The 27,006-nt window shown below is 41.8% G+C and overlaps 1 protein-coding gene across 1 annotated transcript in view; it reads left to right on the top strand.

Annotated features, from left to right (window-relative positions):
* Window positions 1–5,583, top strand: part of LOC139374177 (tetraspanin-9-like) — a 142,208-nt gene extending 136,625 nt beyond the window's left edge. Inside the window, exons 6-7 of the mRNA XM_071115193.1 lie at window positions 366–449; window positions 4,231–5,583. Coding sequence (XP_070971294.1) covers window positions 366–449; window positions 4,231–4,302 — 156 coding nt within the window. The 3' untranslated portion in view covers window positions 4,303–5,583. The remainder of the gene's footprint in view (window positions 1–365; window positions 450–4,230) is intronic.
* The last annotated feature ends 21,423 nt before the right edge of the window (window positions 5,584–27,006 follow it).

The following is a 27,006-nucleotide window of genomic DNA, read 5'->3' as shown; positions in this document are numbered from 1 at the left end:
CCCCCGCCAAATGGAGATAATGGAGTAAATGGAGTAATTGTGACCTGCGAATGAACTCGCGATAACATCTAACCGTATGCATGAACCAGAGATGATAGCTACAGTGATTTAACTGCGTCTGTGTTCTTTTCTGAATACCCTTGTTTGTCTGAAATATTTCATGTCTCCCACATTCAAAATGTATCGTCTTAAATTGCTTGACAATTTCGGCAGACCATTATTCATCTCCATCAACTATCACTATTCCTCTATATCTTCTCCATCGCCCTGTATCCTTCTCTCTTCTATTTCTCTTCTTTCTCACTCTCTCTCTGTCAGGTGCTAGTGTCCACTCACTCTTCTATTGTTATCTTTCTGTCCCCTAGGGCTGCTATGAGAAGGTGGAGGAGTGGCTCGATGACAATAAGCATCTCATGGGAACCATTGGCATGTGCATCTTGGTAGTGCAGGTAAGCAGCAAGCTCTCCATGGAGCCTGTGTGTGTGAGTGACTCCTCTCTCACCCTGCCTGTGAGAGACAGCCCCGTAATAAGGTCCATGCTCCGTGAGTGTAGTAGCACACACACATTCTGCCATACTGAAATATTGAAGATGGTGTCTGGTGCACCCTGGTCCTGTCTGAGGGAATGAAATCCCCCTGGCGCTGTGCCGAACACTGGAGCTGGATCCAGAGCCAGACACTTGGAAGTGATATGAGACCTGATAAAGAGATCTCAGCATGCTGCTGCATCTCTATGTTCCTCATGTGTGTCCTTCTTGTCTTACTCTCTGTCTACCCTAAAGTACATCTCTGTCTCGCTGTCCTTGTGGTGTGCAATCTTACTAACCTAAAGTACCTGTCTGTCTCTCTGACCAACCTAAAGTACCTGACTGTCTCTCTGTCCTTGTGGTCTGTCTCTCTGACTAACCTAAAGTACCTGTCTGTCTCTCTGTCTTTGTGGTCTGTCTCTCTGACTAACCTAAAGTACCTGTCTGTCTCTCTGTCCTTGTGGTCTGTGTCTCTGACTAACCTAAAGTACCTGTCTGTCTCTCTGACTAACTTAAAGTACCTGTCTGTCTCTCTGTCCTTGTGGTCTGTCTCTATGACTAACCTAAAGTACCTGTCTGTCTCTCTGTCCTTGTGGTCTGTGTCTCTGACTAACCTAAAGTACCTGTCTGTCTCTCTGACTAACCTAAAGTACCTGTCTGTCTCTGTCCTTGTGGTCTGTCTCTCTGACTAACCTAAAGTACCTGGCTGTCTCTCTGACTAACCTAAAGTACCTGTCTGTCTCTCTCTCCTTGTGGTCTGTCTCTCTGACTAACCTAAAGTACCCAACTCAGAAGTCTGACTCACTTTCCTTTTTGTCTGACTATCTTCTGTTATTGTGTGATTCTCTGTGCCCTACCTGTCTGCTCCTTGTCTACCCTTCCTGTCTTCCCTACCTGTCTGTCTCCTTGTCTACCCTTCCTGTCTTCCCAACCTGTCTAACTCCAACATTCTGTCACTCTGCTATCACCTACCCTCTGTCTCAGAGGCAGCAGAGCCCAATCTCTTTCATGTAGACTAGTGTAGTCACCATGATTTTAGACTGTACCACAGGGATGGTATGCTTCTGTCTGCACACACACAAATCCCAAACACACCTAACATTTGCATAGGGTGTTTGAGAGGGAGGGAGAGAAAGAGAGCAGGAAAGAGAATGACAGAGAATGGGGATCTGGATCTCCTCTAAAGCATAGTATATAGTAGGCTGAGCATGCAGCAGCAGAAGGGCAATAGACCCTTCCCCTTTCCTCTGCAGGGCTTTGACCTTTGACCTGACCCCACCACCTAGATAACATCCCACAGCCCATTAGTGAGACAGTACAGTACACCTGTATGCCAGGGGTCCGACACCTAACGAAAAATACATTACAGACAAGACTTTACAATTGACATACATTTCAAAACATGAACATGTAGTGTGTGTGTGCATCTATTGGTTACACATACATGTCAGTACATATACACAACAAGGGTGTGGGTCTGTGTGTGACAGTGTATGGTTTGGGGTGTGATCTGTGGTGTGTGCTTAGCCTTGCTCTGGAGACTGGTATAATAACTGTGATTACACACTCAAGGTAACTTTTGGCTGCAGTAAGTGCAGTCTGCTTCTGTAACAGACCTGGTTTCAGTCTCAAAACTGTGAACCCCATCCATATGGCACTCCAGGCAGGCTAAGGCAAACGCTGAAGGTTTTTAAAATATTTTAAATAGTATTTGAACCCAGGTCTGTTCTATAATAAAGAGTACCACTCACTCCCGTCCTTACTGCTTCAGATAAAGAATTTAGGATCAGCCTTCCGACTTTGTTTGATGTGAAAGTAGTCGTGCGTATCACAGGCTATTTCTTAATGGAAAACTTCAAAGAGAATACCATTTTTTTCAGGTGCATCAAAATTCGCCTAATTGACATAATGCGCTCACTTATCTCACGTTATTCCTTCAGTGAGATACAGAGGAAGCTTGTTATGTGTGGAGAGAGAGAGGTAACACAACACTAGTGTAGCACAGTACAGATGTAGGATCTTCATTTTATCACCCTGTTGCAGGAGAACTTTCTGCAACTTGTAGAGTATTTGAGGTTTAAATAGGCTTCTGAAGTTTGTAATTTCCCTTAGAAATTTCAGACTTGATTTTACCTTACAAAAAATCAACCGCTACAAAAGTCTGACCAGGTTTCAAATACGATTTCAAATATCACAAACGTCCGAAGTTTTGGAAGTATTAAAAAAATTTGAATACACTGACTCAAATACACTTGCATGCGTTTACCCAGGTATTTAAAAATAGTTTTTTTAAAGAATTATTTGAAAATCTTCTTAAATACAATTTGGTCAAGTATTTAATTTTTTTATTTTTTACAATTAACGATTCAAATACTCAAATAAAAGTACTTGTTTTTGACTGTGTATTTGAAAATACTTATACGTGGACTACAGGACCAAGCACGCCCCCATTCTCATCGACGGGGCTACAGTGGAGCAGGTTGAAAGCTTCAAGTTCCTTGGTGTCCACATCACCAACAAACAATTTTTTATTTATTTAACTAGGCAAGTCAGTTAAGAACAAATTCTTATTTTCAATGACAGCCTAGGAACAGTGGGTTAACTGCCTCCTTCAGGGGCAGAATGACAGATTTGTACCTTATCAGCTCAGGGATTTGCTCTTGCAACCTTTCAGTTACCAGTCCAACAGTCTAACCACTAGGCTACCTGCCGCCCCAACATGGTCCAAGCACACCAAGACAGTCGTGAAGAGGGCACGACAAAACCTATTTCCCCTCAGGAGACTGAAAAAATTTGGCATGGGTCCTCAGATCCTTAAAAGGTTGTACAGCTGCACCATCGAGAGCCTGACTGGTTGCATCGCTGCTTGGTATGGCAACTGCTCGGACTCTGACTGCAAGGCACTACAGAGGGTAGTGCAAACGGCCCATTACATCACAAGGGTAAAGCTTCCTGCCATCCAGGACCTCCATACCAGGCAGTGTCAGAGGAAGACCCTAAAAATTGTGAAAGACTCCAGCCACGCTAGTCATAGGCTGTTCTCTCTGCTACTGCACAGCAAGCGGTACCTGAGCGCCAAGTCTAGGTCCAAGAGCCATAAGACTCCTGAACATCTAGCCAAATGCCTACCCAGACTATTTGCATTGCTCCCCCCCTCTTTACACCACTGATACTCTGTTGTCATCAATACATAGTCACTTTAATAACTCTTCCTTCATGTACATAATACCTAAACTAACCGGTGCCCCCCGCACATTGACTCTATACTGGTACCCCCCTGTGTATATAGTCTCGCTATTGTTATTTTACTGCTGCTCTTTAATTACTTGTTACTTTTATCTCTTATTCTTATCCATATTTTTTTTTAACTGCACTGTTGGTTAGGGGCTCGTAAGTAAGCATTTCGCTGTTGTATTCGGCGCATGTGACTAATACAATTTGATTTGACACAGACAATATTTTTTTTTTATACCAGATACTTAATGTCTGACAAAAATATCCATTAATTATAATCCAAATAATAATTTGCATTTCCTGTGGCTGCAAGATTTTTTTCCTGCTGTAGCAAACTGGCTCAAATTAAGATCTTACATCTGTATACACATCACTCAGAGCTGGCTGCACTGTACCATTCATTGTGTCAATAACAATAATAAAACCCATTTAGACTTCAAATTCACTGTGTTCTCCCTCTCCTCTGCAGCTCCTCGGTATGGCGTTCTCCATGACACTGTTCCACCAAATCCATAGAACGGGGAAGAAGTACGACGCTTAGCGGGTGACAGAAGGCACACAGTGAAACGAGCCCCATACGCTGCCTGATGGGAAAGACTCTGGATGACCCCCTATCCCCCCTTACCCACTGCATCACTAAGCCTCCCCATTCTTCCCAGAAACCCTGTACAGACTGCAGCTGTGTCACCCTCCTCCTCTGCTCTGTCCACTCTACCATTCATTTGCCAAAGAAAAATCGGACTGGAAGATAAAAGGACAAATATACTTTTGGCAAGGAACCCTTAGGTTATCGCTCTCCTCTTCAGAAGTACATTTCTATTTTTGGGGTGCTTGTACTAACAGTTTTGTGGGAAGTACGCATTTTGTGAAACGACAAACGCTTTACTAATACTCACATCCCCCTGCAAGGCAAAGAAAGAGAAGACAACAAAACCGATATTGTAGTTCCCTCCTGGCTTTCATGGATTTTGTCGTGTTGATTATTTACGTTAACTTTCCCTTGTAAATGATGAAAGGCTCCAACATAGCATGCGAGTTTTCTACCCCCTGGAACTTTTTGTTATTGAAAATGTCAGACAACAATGTTTTTTTCCCCATTACAACATGATTTTTTATCTAAATGTGTTCTTTATGCTCATATGGAATGGAGTGTTTGATATGCTAAGTCTTATCTCTTGTCAGAGCTGTAAAATGGATGAGGCTGTGGATGGCCAGAGGTCAGGGGTTAGGATCAAGGTTATAATGCCAGGAGTCCTTAGTGCGTGGTGCTCTGGATTCAGACAGGTTCTTGGAACGTCAGGAATGTTCTGTGATAGGAAGAATTACAAATCTTGAAATCAATAGTCATTTCAACCAAATCACCCAGATAACCATCTCACCATGCAACACACAAAGAAACATACCAGTGTTGTTCTCTTTTCAACTTCCACCTACATTTACATTTCAAAGTTTAGTCATTTAGCAGACGCTTATCCAGAGTGAATTACAATTAGTGCATTCATCTTAAGATAGTCTGTAACCACCAGTACTTCCATTCTGAAATAAAATAAATAGACGGTTACAAAATGAATATGTTTAATACGGGCCCGTCAGGACTGGCACATATCTGGTGCTCTCTCTCTCTCTCTCTGAGGGCTGAGACTAGTGACTGCAGCATTAGATCAGACTGATGGAGCTGCTACTGCAGTGGAGGCAGCGTGAGATTTGAGAGGAGAGAGAGAACAGAACTGCTGGATGGATGGCTGCCTTCAAACGTCTACTACAGCATTGATCGTCTGAAGAGTTTCTCTGCTGTTTCTCCTCTTGCACACCTGAACTCTTTTTTTAAAAATCCCTCTCTTTCTCCATCTCCTTCTCTCTCGCTCTCTCCTCTTCCTCTCTCTCTTCCTTTTTACATGTCAGAACGGCAGGAGGGATAGAAACTCTTCGCAGTACACATTTCCACTGACATTCCTTCTAGACTAAGTGATGATGTATCTATCTATACCTCTAGTCTGGATGCTACTGCTGTTGTAGTTTTCAAAGCACATCCCCTGCTTCAGTCTGTCACAGAGGGGGTGGAAGGTGAGCGAGGGAATCGGATCAAAAGGTGATGCAGTGGTTTAGATACGGCAACGCGTCCTGTTACTGGCGCCACAACGTAGGTCAATGTATGGCTCAACCACAGGAGTCCTGAACAACAAGTGTAGTTCTGTTCAGGCCACTTGGATATCTACACTCTAAATTACTTAGGAGGGCTTTACCAACAGGATCATGTCCATTAGGCTCCATCAAAACAGACCGAAACAGTGTGGGACTACCTGGAAACGCACATTTTCCAATGCTTCCCCTAATGAACGCAACCCAGTTTTCCTTTAACATGTCATCGTGCAGAAGAAGAGGGAACTTTAAGAGGCGTTCACTGCCAACCGTCTGCTTGTAGTAATCGATAAACTGATTCATCATTAACATGGAGGTTGGCTGAACTGGCTGAATGTTTGTACTTTGGGAAATTTGATAAGAAGTTAGATAATCAGGCCCAGAAGTTGCAAAGCTAAAAAATGTAATATTTTTATTTTTTTGAATTTGACCTCTTTTTCTCCCCAATTTCGTGGTATCCAATTGTTTAGTAGCTACTATCTTGTCTCATCGCTACAACTCCCGTACGGGCTCAAGAGAGACGAAGGTTGAAAGTCATGCATCCTCCAATACACAACCCAACCAAGCCGCACTGCTTCTTAACACAGCACCATCCAACCCGGAAGCCAGCTGCACCAATGTGTCGGAGGAAACACCCGCCACAGGCCCGGCCCGCCACAGGAGTCGCTGGTGCGCGATGAGACAAGGATTTCCTTACCGGCCAAACCCTCCCTAACCCGGACGACGCTAGGCCAATTGTGCGTCACCCCACGGACCTCCCGGTCACGGCCGGTTACGACAGAGCCTGGGCACGAACCCAAAGAGTCTCTGGTGGCACAGCTGGCGCCCTTAACCACTGCGCCAGCCGGGAGGCCCTAATAAATGTGATCTTACAAATGTAGGAGGGTTAGGGCTAGGATTCTGCTTGGGATAAGAAGTGTAAGAACTCTGACACTGCATTGCTGCTACATTAAGAATAAAGGGGAAGTAGAGGTAATGTAACCAAACACAGCTAGCTCAGAGACACTGCTGCCCAGCTTTTACACTCTCCGTCTGCAGCAAGGATCATCTGCAGGATCATCTAAGGTCATTAATTAAGGCTGATTAGGACATCTTTATTTGAACATATTGGGATGTACATACCCTACATAGTGGTAGATTCGGGCAGATGCTGGTTTGTGGGTAGCTGCGTCACAGGCTCAGTTGGTTGTTGCTCACCTTTACCTCTGATTCACCGGATGCCCCCGTCATACTCCACAGGGAAAACATGACAGCTGCTGATGTAAAGCACAGGCTTCACATCCCCTCAGCCTGGGTGCATCCACAAACAGTCGTCACAATTTAGCGCTCCAGCAAATTCTGCAAGGTACATGCCAGGATAGACATTTGTACCGATGTGACAGTTGTTTTTGGTCCCTTAAGAACTTGTTTGCTGTAGAGTGTAGACCTACATGTGTATCCTTTGTACCTACCTTGTAAATCCTTGCACCCTCTCCCTTGAGTAAGATTGGGTGGTGGTGAGGGGCGTTTTATTTGTCACTATGCTTGCTCCCAGAAGTAATACTGCATCTAACATCATAGACTTAACTGATCATATCTGTGATCATTACTGTATTGTAAAAGTCTGACATTGCCACATTGTGTGAACTGATTTGGGGTGGAATGGTTTGATGTTGAATGAAATGCAGAATAGCCTCTTCAGCATGAAGATAGATAGATATATATTTAAAAATCCTGAAGACGAACCAGCTTCACACTGTTTATATGTCAGACGTGGTTCAAGAATCATCTCAAAATCCCAAACTGTTTTTCCGTTGTCATTCATGTAACTGTCACTGCCCTCTTTGAAATGTCAGTTTTCAACCATTCAGAAATGTTTCTGTTCTTCTGAAGGAATTCATTCATGTCTTTGCTTCTCTCACAATCTCCCATCGTCAATTGGTTTCTCAGTGTTTTAACAATTGTTGTTTGTTCATGTTCGTAGGGGTGCAGTATAAGAAGGCCTGTTACTTTAACACAAATTGTTTTTGTCTCTTGCTTTTATACAATATGCTGTTTTACTATGTTCTACTTGGCTTTGTTTTGTCTGAAGCTCACTGTCAGTTATCCGGAGAACATAACATCATTAGTATTTTATCCTCGGGATTATAAAAGGATAGTTAGACGGGAGAGTTGAAGATAAAATAAACTTTCCTGTTCAAGGTGCAACTAAACCACCTTCCTGTCTTAACTTTGCCACAGGCATTTATCCAAGTCCCGTTTTGAGGGAGGAACATGCAGTCAGAGTAGGACGATATATGAAGATCTTTTAAATTAAGAGTGCTATTCTATTATCTGCGGTATGTCTTTAACCATGCCTGTACCACTTTTATAAATGCCTGCCCAACCTTGCCCTGTGGAATGTGTTAAATCTCAGATGACACTGACTAAGCAACATAATTCCTTTTACTGCATTAAGCTTATGCTAGTCCTGAGTGTAAATAATCTAATTTCACAAATGATCAACTGTTGCAGTTGCGCCTCTACAGTAGGAAGGAACTCATGAACTTAATACCTATTGGCATCATTTGATATGAAATTCTAAATGACAGCAGGATCTTACCAACTAACACCTACGCTCTCTCTGACTGTATATTTTTGGAAATCATTTTCTCAGCTGTATGGGTGATAACTAATATCCTACCCATTAATTGTTATTTTATTCATATTTTATTCCTTTGATAGTTTGTTTGCATTTGTACATTTTCATTCAGGAGCAGTGTATATGAAATGTTCATATGTTTTTTGAGGTTAGTACTGTATTCATGTTTTTACACTATTGCAGCTTGTAGTGAGAGATCCATTTCATGCATGGATTTGGAATGAGCATTAAGTATTGACTCTCTTCACATGGAAACACTGCCACAGACTAGAGACGGAAAGGGAAGAATGGTTGTTGGGGTTTTGTCGGCTATGAGGGAATTTGAAAGGAAGCAGCTCATTTCTATCTACCACCTTTGACACATTTTTATAATCTCTTCTCTAATCCCCCACCACCAAAGCTGACTATCTGAGCTGTTCTGAAGTGTATGCTCTTGAATAGTGTGTTTGATGTAGTGGCAAACGGCAGTATTATCTGCTCCATGTCAGCCTTGTCCTGTGGAGTTTCTCTGCTACATGTAAAATCACTCTGAATATAAGGTGGTGCGCTACATTTCATTCTTTAAATCCTGCTATTTTTGAAATAAAGGAAAGTGTGTCGTAAAATTCCATGATACCCTGTACACTCATTTGCCTTTCATGTTTGAAGACTGACATTGTTGATGTGTTGCTTTTTTGTTGGCACTGTTAACTATACCGTATATGTTTGAATCTAAAAAACAGAACATTTTGGTATACTGTAAGATTTTCAAACAGCAGTGAACCAATGAGTGAGCTGTTGTCAGCAGTTAGGCTACACCAAGAGAAACCCCCCTCCCCCCCACCCCCACCCCCCAAATGTGCTCTTTTAAATTAAATTAAACCTAAGGGACCGGTACGGCAGACAGTGTGATGAACTATCTTAATAGAAACTCAAATGACAGTTGTCATCAGAGTCTCTCTCTCTCTCTCTCTGATTTTATGAGTTGGTTTCTACAGATGATGAGCATCCTATAACATTGGCCATTTTATCTAGTATTTTTACTGCTTGATGTGGGTACGAGTATTTTTTTTACTGAGCTTTACCCCATGAAGTCATCTGTCCTTCCTGTGTGGTAGTTATTGGAGTTTACTGTGCCATTCCATTCTGGCTTTATTTAACCTCACTGTTCCGTCTATGCAAAAAATACCTAGTTTAGCCTTTGTACATACTATTTTGTATTAGTAATATGTATTGAAATAAAGTGATTAGAATCAATGATGAATGGGGATTTTTTTTGTTGATTTTCCAGCATAGGGTAATACTGTATTTTTATTTCATCAGTAGAAAGAAAAACTAGAAAACCCCTATAGTAGTCTTCTCATGTAGTCCTCCTGACGTTTTCACTCCATTCCCTGGCATCCACAGCAATTCGGCCTCGCATCCCAGCACCTCAATGTCGAACATAGAATGGGTGTTTTCCACTTGTTTTACCAGTGGTTTTCAGCTTACACATTCAGCTATCTCTTTGACCAAATGGTTGAAAAAGCACACCTCAGTCTCAGTGCTCTAACTTCCTTCCATCCTGCACTGGAAGGCTATCTTGAACCACTCAAGGTAAGAAACTCTTTCTCTATCAGGCTTCAGCCATAATGCTGAAGGACTCAATCACATCAATTAGTTGATTTAGCTTTGTTTTAGATTTGGTTCATTAAGAAATGTTGGTCTCCCGAGTGGCGCAGAGGTCTATGGCAGTGCATCGCAGTGCTAAAGGTGTTACTACTGACCTGGGTTCAATCCCATGCTGTGTCACAGTTGGCTGTGACTGGGAGACCCATGAGGTGGTGAGACCCACTGAGGCACAGTTGGCCCAGTGTTGTCTGGGTTAGGGGATGGCTCTAGTGACTCCTGTGGTGGGCTGGGCGCATGCATGTTGACTTTGGTTGCCAGTTGTACAGTGTTTCCTCCAACACATTGGTTAAGTGGGCAGTGTGGCTTGGCAGGGCTGTGTTTTGGTGGACACATGGCTCTCAACCTTCACCTCTCCTGAGTCTGTACGGGAGTTGCAGTGACGGGACAAGACTGTAACTACAAATGGGGGATAAAAAATAAAGTTTGCCAAATTACCACATCTCACAAAACTGTTTTAGACTAAACTGACTTTATGACCAAAACTATCTTCTTTTATACTCTAATAAAGCCTAGATTCAATCAGATCAAGCATTATCTGGCGATAGCAGACAGAAGCACAGCGGATGTATAAGCTGTGATGGAGATGGAACTGCGTTGTAGCTGTCAAATCTGTGAGCAGCTGCTCTTGCGATCAATGTCACGAAGCCACACCACCCCACTCACGTTAGAAGTTCAGACTGAGAAAGTGTACGGCAGGCTATATAGACATTATACGCCCAAAATTCAAAAGCATTCAACAAAAAAAACATTCAACAAAATAATGAGGGTTTCTATCATCATAATAGAGGTGTAGATTCCATCTCACATTCCCATGTTCCATCAAGGCTGCATGGGATTTCTCCTAATGCAACTCCATGCACAAAAACTTGTGAATTACACATGGGGAGGTGTCATTCAGATGAAAACAGCAGGCAGACGCTCCCTTTGGATAATTCACAACTGTAATATTTAGACATTCACATCAACAATATCTAAATTAAACTTGTTGTGGGTGAAACATACTTTCTCATTTCAATGGTTGTTCATGAATTTTGCAACCTTAATTAATACTCAAAACTTGCCAGAAGTCTCTGGGGTTGTGTTAAAATCTAAGCAAAATTGATCATTGTGCTGAGAAATTTTGATTATCCAAAATGTGCAGTACAATAGTTTCATGCAATGTTTTACAGTACATGCCCAAAAAGTTTGTTGTACTGTAGATGCTAAGCCTATACAGATATAGGATCTTAATTTGAGCCAGTTTGCTACAGCAGGAAACTAATCCTGCAGCAACAGGAAATATGAATTTTTATGTGAATTATAATTAATTTACATTTCTGTAGGGGTTGATGCATTTCTCGAAAGGCTAAATCAAGTCTGAAATTTCAATGTGGAAATTACAAACTTCAGAAGTGTTTTTGAACCTCAAATGTTTTAAACATTTTAAATGTTCTGCATTGCAGGAAAGTCCCCCTCAACAGGGTGATCAAATTAAGATCCTACAGCTGTAGGTTAGTTGGCCTGTATTGTATTTGTTCAATGTAGAGCTTGTGTTTCTAGTAAGTCTTGAACACCAAAGTTCAAATTGCGGAGCGTCAAATTCAAATAAATGACTCTAAAAATCAAACTTTCACACATGTAACATACCAAATTAAAGCTACACGTGTTGTGAATCCAGCCAACGTGTCAGATTCCAAAAAAGGTTTTTCGGCGAAAGCAAACGATGCTGTTATCTGAGGGTAGCACCTCCATAAACAAAGAGAGAAAAACATATTTCAACCCTGCAGGCGCGACACAAAACGCAGAAATAAATATATAAATCATGCTTACCTTTGACGAGCTTCTTTTGTTTGCACTCCAATATGTCCCATAAACATCACAAATGGTCCTTTTGTTCGATTAATTCCATCGATATATATCCAAAATGTCCATTTATTTGGCGTGTTTGATCCAGAAAAACACCGGTTCCAACTTGCGCAACGTGACTACAAAATATCTCAAAAGTTACCTGTAATCTTTGCCAAAACATTTCAAACTACTTGTGTAATACAACTTTAGGTATTTTTTAAAGTAAATAACCGATAAAATTGAAGACAGGATGATCTGTGTCCAACATGCAGACAAAGGAGTCTAAAAAGCTACCGCTAAACTTTGTCCAAACAAGTCTAATGACGTTTCTATTTCATCCTCAGGTACTCTAAAATGTAAATAAACTATAATATTTCATATGGAAAGTAGTATGAAAATTAGTAAGATCGCGCCCTCTCCCTCCAAATTCTGGCTTGTTTTTCAAAAACCAAGCCTGAAATCTTGAATAAAGACTGGTGACATCTAGTGGAAGCCATAGGAATTGCAATCTGGGAGACGGATTTACATAGAAACAATAGGTTTCCATAATAAGAGCCTTGGTTTTGTTTGGATTTTCACCTGCCATATCAATTCTGTTGTAGCCTCAGACATTATTTTAACAGTTTTATAAACTTCAATCTTACCAATTATATGCATATCCTGGCTTCTGGGCCTGACTAACAGGCAGTTTACTTTGGGCACGTCTGTCAGGAAGAAATTCAGGAAACTAGACACTATCCCAGAAAGGTTTTAATTAGGAATTTAAAATGATTTCTACTTTTACTTTTTGTACTTAAGTGTATTTTAACGATTACATTTACTTTTGATACTTAAGTACATTTTAAGTCAAATTGTTTTAGGCTTTTACTCAAGTAGTATTTTACAGGGTGTCTTTCACTTTTACTTGAGTCATTTTCTATTAAGGTATCTTAACTTTTACTCAAGTATGATAATTGGGTAATTTTTCCACCACTGTGCAGGAGCAACTCCCACCTGGAATATATTGAAACTGGGTTTCTGTATAGCACTTTGTGGCATCTGCTGATGTAAAAACGGGCTTTATAAATACATTTGATGATTGATTGATTTATTGATTGAATGTGTGTTATGAACCGTCCAGGCCAGGGGACCAGTTGCAGCCGAACATCACTGGGCTAGTTGTGTGTGTGTGTACCTGAGACAGGCTCCAAACTGCAGTATTGCAGCCTAATCCTTCAGCCTTTTGTTCCTGGCTTGTCCCCCTGGCCTGGCTCAGACTCTCCCCTTTGAAAGCCTGAAAACATATCTGGAATACTTTCACCACAGAGTGTCCCAATACAATTGTCATGTTTCAGTCAGCCAACCAACCTAAGAGTAGCAATTACAGTATTGATTAGAAGACCCAGGAGCTCCAATCAAGCTGTGTTGCTGTGTTACAGATGTATTGTCTGGATGTGGTATAGGGAAAAGAACACTGTTGCTAGGTCTTGCTCTCCAACCAAGAAGGTCACGACAGCAACTCTTTTCAGACTATGATTCTACAAAGGAAAGACAACACAACAAATCATTTTAACTCCCTCTTGCGTCCTTGGTGTGCATAAGCAACACAGTTTCTCTTCGAAAACACACTATAACATGCATTTTATTCAAGAGTGATCAAGTTTAATATATTACAAAACAAGCAGACTGGATTGAAAATGGTCAAATATGCACCAAATGTGTTACAATTGATGGATTCAACCATGACTCACTCAAAGCCACGGGAAGTAGTTTGGGGGTGGGGATGCTGCGCCGAGGGGGTGCATGCAATGCAAAAATAAAAAATGCACGCAGTGAAAATTTCTACAGTATATGTTTTCCAGTTTCTTGAAATACTTTGCAAATGCAACTTATTTCTTTGAGGACACTGAAACGGTCTATTCATTCCTTTTACATTTTAGTCAACACTCTTATTCAGAGCAACTTACAGTAGGGAGTACAAACATTTTCATATTGGTCCCCCGTGGGAATTGAACCCACAACCCAAGCATCATGCGCTACCAACTGAGCCACATCATGCCTGCTTCATGATTGTGTTGGTGTGTGTGAACCATGATAGATCCTTAGTTATGTGGACACCGAGGACTTCTCGACCTGCTCCACTACAGCCCCGTCAATGTGAATGGGGGTGTGCTGGGCCCTCTGTTTCCTGTAGTCCACAATCATCTTGTCTTGCTGATGTTGAGGGAGAGGTTGTTGTCCTGGCATCACACTGCCAGGTCTCTGACCTCCTCCCAATAAGCTGCCTCATTGTCGTCAGTGATCAAGCCTACGACCGTTGTGTTGTCAGCAAACTTAATGATGGTGATGGAGTCGTACGTGGCCATACAGTCGTGAGATAACAAGGAGTACAGGAGGGGACTAAAGGCTTCTGCATGCTTCGGTTCGGCTGGCGGCTAGTTGAACTTGGCTAGGCGAAGCAAACAAGTATGCTTCAATACTCCCTTAAAAGACCTTCTCTTGAAAAACAAAAAAAAGTAGAAATAGTACTGTTTGTCCTGCGTCATCGTAGCCAGTATTCACTTTCTAAAAATAGTCCAAATTAAGATAACTCAAGATATTCATCACTAATTTTGACGTATTTGCCGAAGAGATAGTTGCACAATTTTAAATCTAACTAAGATGTTTGTTACAGTATTTCTCAAGTGCAAAAATGTGCATGAAATCGAGTCGTCTATCATTGAATAACAACAGACACTTAATTGAAGAATCCCTATTGTTGACCAATGACCGACAAAGGGGCATAGACATCGGCTACGGACTTAAGCTTGCCTCAAAACATTTTTGTGTGTGCATGAGCAGGTTTTGTCATCTCCAGCGGTCAGTGCAACAATTCTGTTGCATACATTTTTATTTAACTAGCAAGTCAGTTAAGAACAAATTCTTATTTACAATGACAGCATAGGAATAGTAGATTAACTGCCTTGTTCAGGGGCAGAACAACAGATTTTTACCTTGTAAGCGCGGGGACTCGATCTAGCAACATTTCGGTTACTGGCCCATCGCTCTAACCAATCAAATCAATCAAATGTATTTATAAAGCCCTTCTTACATCGGCTGATGTCAGAAAGTGCTGTCCAGAAACCCAGCCTAAAACCCCAAACAGCAAGCAATGCAGGTGTGGATGGAAAAACTCCCGAAAGGCCAGAACCTAGGAAGAAACCTAGAGAGGAACCAGGCTATGAGGGGTGGCCAGTCCTCTTCTGGCTGTGCCGGGTGGAGATTATAACAGAACATGGCCAAGATGTTCAAACATTCATAGATGACCAGCAGGGTCGAATAATAATAATCACAGTGGTTGTCGAGGGTGCAACAGGTCAGCACCTCAGGAGTAAATGTCAGTTGGCTTTTCATAGCCGATCATTCAGAGAATCTCTACCGCTCCTGCTGTCTCTAGAGAGTTGAAAACAGCAGGTCTGGGACAGGTAGCATGTCCGGTGAACAGGTCAGGGTTCCATAGCCGCAGGCAGAACAGTTGAAACTGGAGCAGCAGCACGACCAGGTGGACTGGGGACAGCAAGGAGTCATCAGGACACGTAGTCATGGGTCATGGACCTAGGGCTCAGGTTCTCAGAAAGAAAGAAAGAAAGAAAGAAAGAAAGAAAGAAAGAAAAAGAAAGAGAGAATTAGAGAGAGCATACTTAAATTCACACAGGACACTGGATAAGACAGAAGAAATACTCCAGATATAACAGACTGACCATAGCACCCCCAACACATAAACTACTGCAGCATAAATACTGGAGGCTGAGACAGGAGAGGTCGGAAGACACTGAGGCCCCGTCCGACGATACCCCCGAACAAGGCCAAACAAGCAGGATATAACCCACCCACTTTGCAAAAGCACAGCCCCCACACCACTAGAGGGATATCTTCAACCACCAACTTACCATCCTGAGACAAGGCCGAGTATAGCCCACAAAGATCTCCCCCACGGCACAAACCAAAGGGACGGCATGGAAGAGCACCAGTAAGCCAGTGACTCAGCCCCTGTAATAGAGTTTGAGGCAGAGAATCCCAGTGGAGAGAGGGACCTGGCCAGGAAGAGACAGCAGGGGCGGTTCGTTGGACCTACTGAAGAGATGAGTCTTCAATAAAGACTTAAAGGTCAAGACCTAGTCTGCGTCTCTCACATGGATAGGCAGACTATTCCATAAAAATTGAGCTCTATAGGAGAAAGCCCTGCCTCCAGCTGTTTGCTTAGAAATTATATTATTTTCCAGGTGGGAGAGCGCAGTGTGGAGTGCAATAGAGATTGTGTCATCTGTGGATCTGTGGTATGCGATTTGGAGTGGGTCCAGGGTATCTGGGAAGATGATGTTGATTAGGGTGACCACATTTAAAATACCCAAGTGCTGGACAACAGCATGATTTTGCAGGACAATGTAACCTACATGAGAGCATTACAAATGTAAATGATGTCATAATTTATCAAAGTTTGTACCGACAGATATGGAATATTATTATAGAATAGGCTATGCGTACAATGCATCCTCCAATTGCAAAGTCTGCCTATTGTCTCAATACAATTGTATATTTTTTGGGGTATGGTGGTCTGCTTGAAACATGTAGATATTACAGATTGGGTCAGGGATAGGTTGAAAATGTCAGTGAAGACACATGCCAGGTGGTCAGCGCATGCTCTGAGTACGTGTCCTTGTAATTTGTCTGGCACTGCAGCCTTGTGAATGTTAAGCTCTTTAAAGGTCTTACTCACATCTGCAACAGAGAGCGTTATCACAGTCGTCTGGAACAGCTGGTGCTCTCATGCATGGTTCAGTGTTGCTTGCCTTGAAGCTAGCATGAAGGTATTTAGCTTGTCTGGTAGGCTTGCGTCACTGGGCAGCTCGCGGCTGGATTACCCTTTTGTAATCCGTGAAAGTTTGCAAGCCCTACCATATCCGACGAGCGTCAAAGCTGGCGTAGTAGGATTCAATCTTAGTCCTGTATTGATGCATTGCCTGTTTGATAGCTCATCGGAGGTCATAGCAGAATTTCTTATAAGCAACCAGATTAGTGTTCCGCTTGAAACCAGCAACTCTAGCCTTTTACTCAGTGCAGATGTTGCCTGTAATCCATGGCTTCTAGTTAGGATATGTATGTAAGGTCACTGTGGGGACGTCGTCTTCGATGCACTTATTAATGAAGACGGTGACTGATGTGGTAAACTCCTCAATGTAATCAGATGAATCCTGGAACATATTCCAGTCTGTGCAAGTGAAACAGTCCTGTAGCTTAGCGTCCGCTTCATCGGATCACTTCCATATTGAGCTGGTACTTCCTGATTTGAGTTTTTGCTTGTAAACTGGAATCAGGAAGATAGAGTTATGGTCAGATGGAGGGCGAGGGAGAGCTTTGTACAGTGCCTTGCGAAAGTATTCGGCCCCCTTGAACTTTGCGACCTTTTGCCACATTTCAGGCTTCAAACATAAAGATATAAAACTGTATTTTTTTGTGAAGAATCAACAACAAGTGGGACACAATCATGAAGTGGAACTACATTTATTGGATATTTCAAACTTTTTTAACAAATCAAAAACTGAAAAATTGGGCGTGCAAAATTATTCAGCCCCTTTACTTTCAGTGCAGCAAACTCTCTCCAGAAGTTCAGTGAGGATCTCTGAATGATCCAATGTTGACCTAAATGACTAATGATGATAAATACAATTCACCTGTGTGTAATCAAGTCTCCGTATAAATGCACCTGCACTGTGATAGTCTCAGAGGTCCGTTAAAAGCGCAGAGAGCATCATGAAGAACAAGGAACACACCAGGCAGGTCCAAGATACTGTTGTGAAGAAGTTTAAAGCCGGATTTGGATACAAAAAGATTTCCCAAGCTTTAAACATCCCAAGGAGCACTGTGCAAGCAATAATATTGAAATGGAAGGAGTATCAGACCACTGCAAATCTACCAAGACCTGGCCGCCCCTCTAAACTTTCAGCTCATGCAAGGAGAAGACTGATCAGAGATGCAGCCAAGAGGCCCATGATCACTCTGGATGAACTGCAGAGATCTACAGCTGAGGTGGGAGACTCTGTCCATAGGACAACAATCAGTCGTATATTGCACAAATCTGGCCTTTCTGGAAGAGTGGCAAGAAGAAAGCCATTTCTTAAAGATATCCATAAAAAGTGTTGTTTAAAGTTTGCCACAAGCCACCTGGGAGACACACCAAACATGTGGAAGAAGGTGCTCTGGTCAGATGAAACCAAAATTGAACTTTTTGGCAACAATGTAATACGTTATGTTTGGCGTAAAAGCAACACAGCTGAACACACCATCCCCACTGTCAAACATGGTGGTGGCAGCATCATGGTTTGGGCCTGCTTTTCTTCAGCAGGGACAGGGAAGATGGTTAAAATTGATGGGAAGATGGATGGAGCCAAATACAGGACCATTCTGGAAGAAAACCTGATGGAGTCTGCAAAAGACCTGAGACTGGGACGGAGATTTGTCTTCCAACAAGACAATGATCCAAAACATAAAGCAAAATCTACAATGGAATGGTTCAAAAATAAACATATCCAGGTGTTAGAATGGACAAGTCAAAGTCCAGACCTGAATCCAATCGAGAATCTGTGGAAAGAACTGAAAACTGCTGTTCACAAATGCTCTCCATCCAACCTCGATGAGCTCGAGCTGTTTTGCAAGGAGGAATGGGAAAAAATGTCAGTCTCTCGATGTGCAAAACTGATAGAGACATACCCCAAGCGACTTACAGCTGTAATCGCAGCAAAAGGTGGCGCTACAAAGTATTAACTTAAGGGGGCTGAATAATTTTGCACGCCCAATTTTTCAGTTTTTGATTTGTTAAAAAAGTTTGAAATATCCAATAAATGTCGTTCCACTTCATGATTGTGTCCCACTTGTTGTTGATTCTTCACAAAAAAATACAGTTTTATATCTTTATGTTTGAAGCCTGAAATGTGGCAAAAGGTTGCAAAGTTCAAGGGGGCCGAATACTTTCGCAAGGCACTGTATATGTTTCTGTGTGTAGAGTAAACATGATCTAGAGCATGGTTTCCCAAATTTGGTCACAACTCAGAGAAATTGGATAGTACAGTACTTCAGGTCCGCCGTTGATAGGATAGTCTTGAAAGACGCTCATCCAGTTTTTTCTCCAGTTATTCTACGTTTGCCAATAGAGCGGAGGCGGTTACTTACTCGCTGACGTAGTTTCGTAAGGGTGCCCGCACGTTGGCCTTACGCCATTTCTTCCCTTTCCGAGTCTCGGGGATTAGGGACTGGGGTGTCGACTAGTTGAAGTAGAAATCTTCATCCAAATCGAGGTTAGTGATCGTTGTTCTGATGTCCAGAAGCTCTTTTTGGAGTTTGTGGGCTAAACTATAAAACTATATAAACCTCTCACTAAAAGCTTTTGTCATACAAAAGTTATACTTAAACCCACAATGGTTCTCCAGTAGATTAAATTGTTCACCCTTTGTTAAAAAATTGCCTTTTTTACTTCATCCAGATTACAACCTCTCACTTTCGGTTACTTGGAATTGGAATGTTCAAAACATCACTCTTTCTAAAAACAAGCCATACTAAGCTGTTTGCAATTCCACTTTCATCTCCCAGAAGAGACAGAACAAATATTACAACATATATTCTGGTTAAACGGAAATGTACTAATTGATAAAAGAAAATAACATTCTCTATGGATTATTTGTTGTTGGTGATATTATGAATGGGAATGGTGGCGTTATGTCACATGGGCAATTAACAAAAAATATGGAAAAGTTAGCTATTGTAACAGGATTCTTCCGTTGAAGGAGAGGCGGACCAATACGCAGCGTGGTTGAAGTTCATGGTTTTTTAATACGAAAAACTATACATGAACAAACTACAAAACAATAAATGTGAAAAACCGAAACCAGTCCCGTGTGGTACAAACACTGACACAGGAGACAATCACCCACAAAAACCCAACACCAAACAGGCTACCTAAATATGGTTCCCAATCAGAGACAATGACTAACACCTGCCTCTGATTGAGAACCATATCAGGCCAAACACAGAAACAGACAAACTAGACACACAACATAGAATGCCCACTCAGATCACACCCTGACCAAACAAAACATAGAAACATACAAAGCAAACTATGGTCAGGGTGTGACAGCTCTATCCTAAAAAAGTAGGAGGCAGGTGGAAAGGGGAGATGGTAGGGAATTTGTTTATCTGCCCTTTAATTAAATATCAAAATTGGCAAAAGAAAATAATCTGAAAAAATCTATATTATTTTAATTTGTTGAACAAAATGGTGACCGAAGCGCCAAAATAGTTGGGGAAGAGATTTTCGATGTGTCGATTCCATGGCACATGGTTTATGAACTGATACACAAAACAACGATTGACTCAAAACTTTGTTTTTCCATTTAAATTATTATACAAAATTATTGCAACCAACAGAATGTTATGTATATGGGGCATACAACCATCTCAACTCTGACTATATATATATACCACCAAAGAGACTGAATCATTAGATCACTTATTCTGGTTTTGCCCCATGTACTGTATCTTGTTTCTGATCGCAGGTTCAGGAATGGCTGAACAATCACATTCAAACTAATCCTACAAAAAGCACTGTTGGGAGATTTGGAAAGCCATAGTCAATCAATCAACAATATAATAATGCTCTTTGGGCTCTATTCAAGTATATTGCATAAATTCAGCTTTACAGTGTGACTGAAATTTAAAGGCAATGTTTCCGCCTTAGTGGAGACTGCATTCATGGTAAACGCTGCTCAATAGGAAATTACATTTCCAGTGCGCTATTTTTTTAAAATTTCACCTTTATTTAACTAGGCAAGTCAGTTAAGAACAAATTCTTATTTTCAATGATGGCCTAGGAACAGTGGGTTAACTGCCTGTTCAGGGGAAGAACGACATGTCGGCTCGGGGGTTTGAACTTGCAACCTTCCAGTAACTATTCCAATGCTCTAACCACTAGGCTACCCTGCCGCCCCTATATGTTTCAGAAATACAGATTGAATAGAGCCCTTAGTAAAAATATTCATCTTAATTTACAACCTGTTGATGCTATGCGATTAAAAAGGTTCAGAATGTATATGAAACATCAGAGCAAAATGTAAAAATATACAGCAAATGGAAATCATAAAAGGGTAATGGGATGGGCTAAGAGTAGCTGAGGGGATTAAAGGCTTACGATCTAGTGTATAATACATAGTTATGACTGAAGACACTATATATAAAACACTATGTATATTGTATACCGGATATGTTTTTACTACTATCTATCCAGATGTAATGTCTATCAAATAAATATATTTTTGCTATGTAATTACTGTCTGTAAAAAGTTATTTTTGATCACCAAAGATAAGGGATTTTAATTGTATTTATTCGGATCCCCATTAGCCGACGCCGATGGCGACAGAGAGTCTTACTGGGGTCCGACACAGAAACGACATTACAGACAAAATACTTTACAATTTACATACAATTTAAAAAAATTCACATGTAGTGTGTGTGTGTACATCTATCACATACATGTCAGTATATACACACAACAAGTAGGTCACATGGGGGAGAGGCGTTGTGCCGGGAGGTGTTGCTTTATTTGTTTTTTGACACCAGGTTTGCTGTTCACTTGCGCTACATAAGATGGAAGTGTGGTGGATAGCCCCCCCCCCCCCCCCTCTTTATTACTATTGTAAAGAGATCATATGCATATCTATGTCTTCTTCTCTTTCAGGTCTTCTACTTGCTGATTGTTGCTATAGGGGTATATGCAAAGGTTAAAAAGCAACCGTTATGACAACAAAAATTCAGCATATACCAAACCATATTTGAAAATATGAATCAATACCTGACTTTCTACAATAAACATAGAATTCCATGGATTGCTTTCTTGTTTTCCAATATCATTGTGAGACTGTGAAATGAATCACAAGTGGTGGTGCCCAGAAATATGCCCCAGCTCCTAGTAGGTCGTGCTAGTGGGTCACACCACATGGTTTTCTGTGATCATCTCTTGAAGACACGGTCAGAGACACGTTCCTGAATGACCCTGCAGTCATTCTGATTGTGGTGGTCGTGGTCATGTTCTTCATCACCTTCTGCGGCTGCAGCGGAGCCCTGCGAGAGAACATTCACCTTCTGAAGGCAGTAAGACCAATCATTTTCTAATCTCCTTTCCTCATTTCAACCTACCTTCATACTATACATTTAGGAAGATTTGCTCTAAAATTATGTTGAGCACAAATACTTTTTGGCCTTCTATTGGCAAAGGTCAGGACTAGGAACAATGTTATTGAGCAACTTCTCTCTGTACCTTCAGACCAAATACTTTCTCTGGGATACTCTTTATTGTCCATTCCTTACCTGTCCGTACCCACACTCAGCATGTGTCTGCTCTCTTCTCCAGTTCTCCTTCAGTCTGACTTTGGTCTTATTCACTCAGGTGGCCATAGCTGTCCTAGGCTTATTCTACTCAGACCAGGTACTGTTTCTACACTGCCTGGGGTCTGGTACTGTACCTACTGCCTGGTGCCTGTCTTGTTCCTACTCTCTACCTGTGCTATCCTCCACTTCTAAACAGGGCAGTTAAACAATGCTCGCATCATCCTCTCCACATCCGCTAAATTATTCAAAATGTTCTGCCACTTCAAAGTGGAACCAAATGTTCCATTTCAACAAGATCCCTTAAAAGAAGTTTGCTGCTACTGACATTCTGGATGTGCACTGGCATGCTAGCATGAGGCAGGCGCGAGACAGCAAGGGAGGGAGAGGGGTGGTAGGGGGAGATTCTCCAGGGTAACCGCAAGCTCATTACCACTCTAAAAGCATATGGTATAAAACCAGTCATAGCACATTAGGACCCGAATCTTCCAGCCCATGGGCCCCTACGTGAAGCCTTCTCAACACGGGTCCCCTAGGGACCATTCCCATATTCAAACAATCCGATTTACATGAACATAGTGCTTTACAAATGTACTTAAAGATCTTACTCATCTGAAACCCCCATCTACTCTGTAACCCCACACCGGAGATGCTCTGGAGAAGTTTGTGAAAAAATCTATTGTGTACTATAGGGATGACCTGGATCTGCAGAACCTCATGGACTACATTCAGAGAGAGGTAGACCATTTCACACAAAATTCATCCCTGTTAGTGAGCATTTCTCCTTTGCCAATATAATCCATCCACCTGACAGATGTTGCATATAAAGAAGCTGATTAAACAGCATGATCATTACACAGGTGCACCTTTTGCAGGGGACAAAAAAAGGCCCCTCTAAAATATGCAGATTTGTCACCAACACAATGCCACAGATGTCTCAAGTTGAGGGAGCTTGCAAATGGCATGTTTAATGCAGGAATGTCCAGAGCTGTTGCCAGATAATTGAATGTTAATTTCTCTACCATAAGCCACCTCCAACATTGTTTTAAAGAATTTGGCAGTACGTCCAACAGGCCTCACAACCGCAGACTACGTGTAACAACGTTAGCCCAGGACCTTCTTCACCTTATTCACCTGCGGGATCGTCTGACCAGCCACCCAGACAGTTGATGAAACTGTGGGTTTGCACAACCAAATCATTTCTGCACAAACTGTCAGAAACCATCTCAGGGAAGCTCATCTGTGTACTTGTCGTCCTTACCAGGGTCTTGATCTGACTGCAGTTCGGCATCGTAACTGACTTCAGTTGGGAAATGCTCACCTTCGATAGCCACCGGCACTCTGGAGAAGCGTGATCTTCATGGATGTATCTCGGTTTCAACTGTACCAGGCAGATGGCAGACAGTGTGTATGGCGTTGTGTGGGCAAGCAGGGCGAGTCTGTGGATCGAGTCCAATCTGATGTTGATGAGGGCCCTAGCTCTTGTTCTCTCCTTGCCTCAGTTAACCATACACAAGTTGCTATCTGTAACCTAAAAACCATTTTTGGTTCCAGGAAGAATCCTTTTGGGTTCCATTCAAAACCTATTCCACAGAGGGTTCTACATATAACCCAAAAGTGTTTTTTACCTGGAACCCCTTTGTTCTAAGAATGCACATTCAGAGGTGGAGTGGGGAACACAGGATTCTCAGAGTGGATCTGCACACCACAAAATCATGCACAGGCAGATTTTAGATTCAAGCCAACACTTGGTTAAAGCTCAACTGAACTGTTACTAATGAAATGAGCTGCGCTCTATTCTCCCTCCGTTTCATGCATCTGCTCTCTCACACTACTCTCTCCATCTTTCTCTTCTTTGATTTGGTCCTGGACATTTCCTACGAGAGGGAAGTGTGTAAATTACCCATGAGTCAAGTCAAAACAATTACATTACAATTCCAACAGCTTTGATGTGGAGTCGTTGTCATGAGAAGGAGTCACTCCCTCTTTTCTTTTCTTCTCTCTCCCCTTTATTCAGCATAGTACACATCACCCCATGTTCTGAACACTTGCACAAAAAAAGGCTCCTATCGACGCATGTTAGAGAAAACACAATGTGTTAATTTAAGTAATAAATATCAGTCTAGACTATGTTTCCATTGAGATGTTTGATGAAATGTGCAAAGCAGTATAATTTTATCCACTGAGCATCGTAAAGCCATTCAAGCTTTGACCTTCAGAAACTGTTCTCAGTGAGGTGTATTCAGCTTTAAGAGATTTCTTCCATATGTAACAGTGTGTGTTGGACTGAGTTAACACTCAGGTTGCGTCAAAAATGGCACCCTATTCCATATACAGGGCCAGGGCCGGCTCCAGGCATAAGCGGTCGCTCATGGCCCCAGGCTGCTATGGGGCCCCCCGAACCAGTAAATGTTTTTATTAACTCAGTCAGGGTCTCAACTTACTGTTGAGCGTTAGCATAGTAGAATACACAAGGTGCAAGTTAAACATTTGGTTGGCTATGAAAAGCCAACTGACATTTACTCCTGAGGTGCTGACCTGTTGCACGCTCGACAACCACTGTGATTATTATTATTTGACCCTGCTGGTCATCTATGAACATTTGAACATCTTGGCCATGTTCTGTTATAATCTCCACCCGGCACAGCCAGAAGAGGACTGGCCACCCCTCATAGCCTGGTTCCTCTCTAGGTTTCTTCCTAGGTTCTGGCCTTTCTAGGAGTTTTTCCTAGCCACCGTGCTTCTACACCTGTATTGCTTGCTGTTTAGAGTTTTAGGCTGGGTTTCTGTACAGCACTTTGAGATTTCAGCTGATGTAAGAAGGGCTTTATAAATACATTTGATTTCGTTGTGCAAAAGCAATTTTTCGCTTTTATATCAGTCACAGACAGTCACTCAATTAGCCATGTCAGTTGATAATTTTCAGATTAGTAAAGTAGTCTAGTCAGCTATCTAAACGTGTAGTAATCATGGCAGAATACCTACTGGGCATTTGCCCAGGGGCCTTGACCTCCAGAGGCCCCCATTGATTTTGTTAGTCACTCTCACTCAGATAGCATTAACATCGCATAGGTCATGCAAAATGTCTAAAAAAAATGTCTCTCTACCCCATGGCAAAATGTGTAGAACTGCAGAAAACCAAATCTCGACCAGCTCTAGCCCCCAAAAGGCTAGAGCTGGTCCTGCACAGGGCCCGTGGGGCTCTGGACGAAGGTCATTCACTGTGTGCAGTGATTATGGTTCCATTCAGTACATAGCTAGTGTGTTCTGGTCTCTATCAGATTGCAGGCATTGTTCTCTCCCAGATCCTCATATCTCAGATGCAGGATGAGATCAGCTCAGTGTGAGAAGAGAATGTGACTGACTCAAAGAAGAGAACAGAATGGCCCAGCAAGAAGGAAGAAAACAGTGAGTGAAAAACTACTGGCTACTTGAGAGCCACTCTAGTCTAGGACATACTTTTATGCTTACACTACACAGCCTTCGGAGCATCTTCTCATGGGCTGTGTATAGACCATATAGAAATGTGTTCCATCTTACTCTTTGTTGGACATACATGACTCAAGGCTGACATTGGAAGGATCGTGACTTCTCACAAAATTATGTAAAACTATTATCTCTTATGGCTCCTAAAATCATATCCCTCTCTTAAAACCTCTTAGGGATAGGCGGGACGCAAATGTCTCAACTGGCCAATTGCCAGGGGAAATGCAGAGCGCCAGATTCAAATAAAATGCTATAAAATTCAAACTTTCATTAAATCACACATGTAAGATACTCAATTAAAGCTACCCTCGTTGTGAATCCAGCCAACATGTCATATTTTAAAAATGCTCTTCGGCTAAAGCTTAAGAAGCTATTATCTGATAGCCTTCACCATCTGCACCAGCAGTGAACAAAGGAACTAGCATATTGCAACCCTGCTGGCGCTACACAAAACACTGAAATAAAATGTAAAACATGCATTACCTTTGACGAGCTTCTTCTGTTGGCACTCCAATATGTCCCATAAACATCACAATTGGTCCTTTTGTTCGATTATTTCCATCCATATATATCCAAAATGTCCATTTATAAAGCGCGTTTGATCCAGAAAAAAACAGCTTACAAAAACGCAACGTCACTACAAAATATTTCAAAAGTTGCCTATAAACTTTGCCAAAATATTTCAAACTACTTTTGTAATACAACGTTAGGTATTTTTAAACGTTAATAATCGATCAAATTGTAGACGGGGCAATCTGTATTCAATACAGGAAAGAAAACAAACCAGCGCTGCTTTTCACGTCTTGCGCAACTCACAAAAGTGTCCCCAGTTCCGAGTTGGCCTACTTCTTCAATGCACAAAGGAATAACCTCAACCAAATTCCAAAGACTGGCGACATCCAGTGGAAGCGGTAGGAACTGAAAATGAAATATCCCATGGCAAAGAAAATACAGGGAACAGAGAGGGGGAAGAAAAAAATTCTGAACAGTTAGTCCTCTGGGTTTTGCCTGCTACATAAGTTCTGTTATACTCACAGACATGATTCAAACCGTTTTAGAAACTTAAGAGTGTTTTCTATCCAAATCTATGAATACTATGCATATCTTATATTCTTGGTATGAGTAGCAGGATG

Source organism: Oncorhynchus clarkii, chromosome 2, assembly GCF_045791955.1.
Source record: "Oncorhynchus clarkii lewisi isolate Uvic-CL-2024 chromosome 2, UVic_Ocla_1.0, whole genome shotgun sequence".
Classification (NCBI taxonomy): Eukaryota; Metazoa; Chordata; class Actinopteri; order Salmoniformes; family Salmonidae; genus Oncorhynchus; species Oncorhynchus clarkii.
The sequence above is the reverse complement of the archived record's forward strand: the minus strand, read 5'-3'. Positions and strand labels throughout refer to the sequence as shown.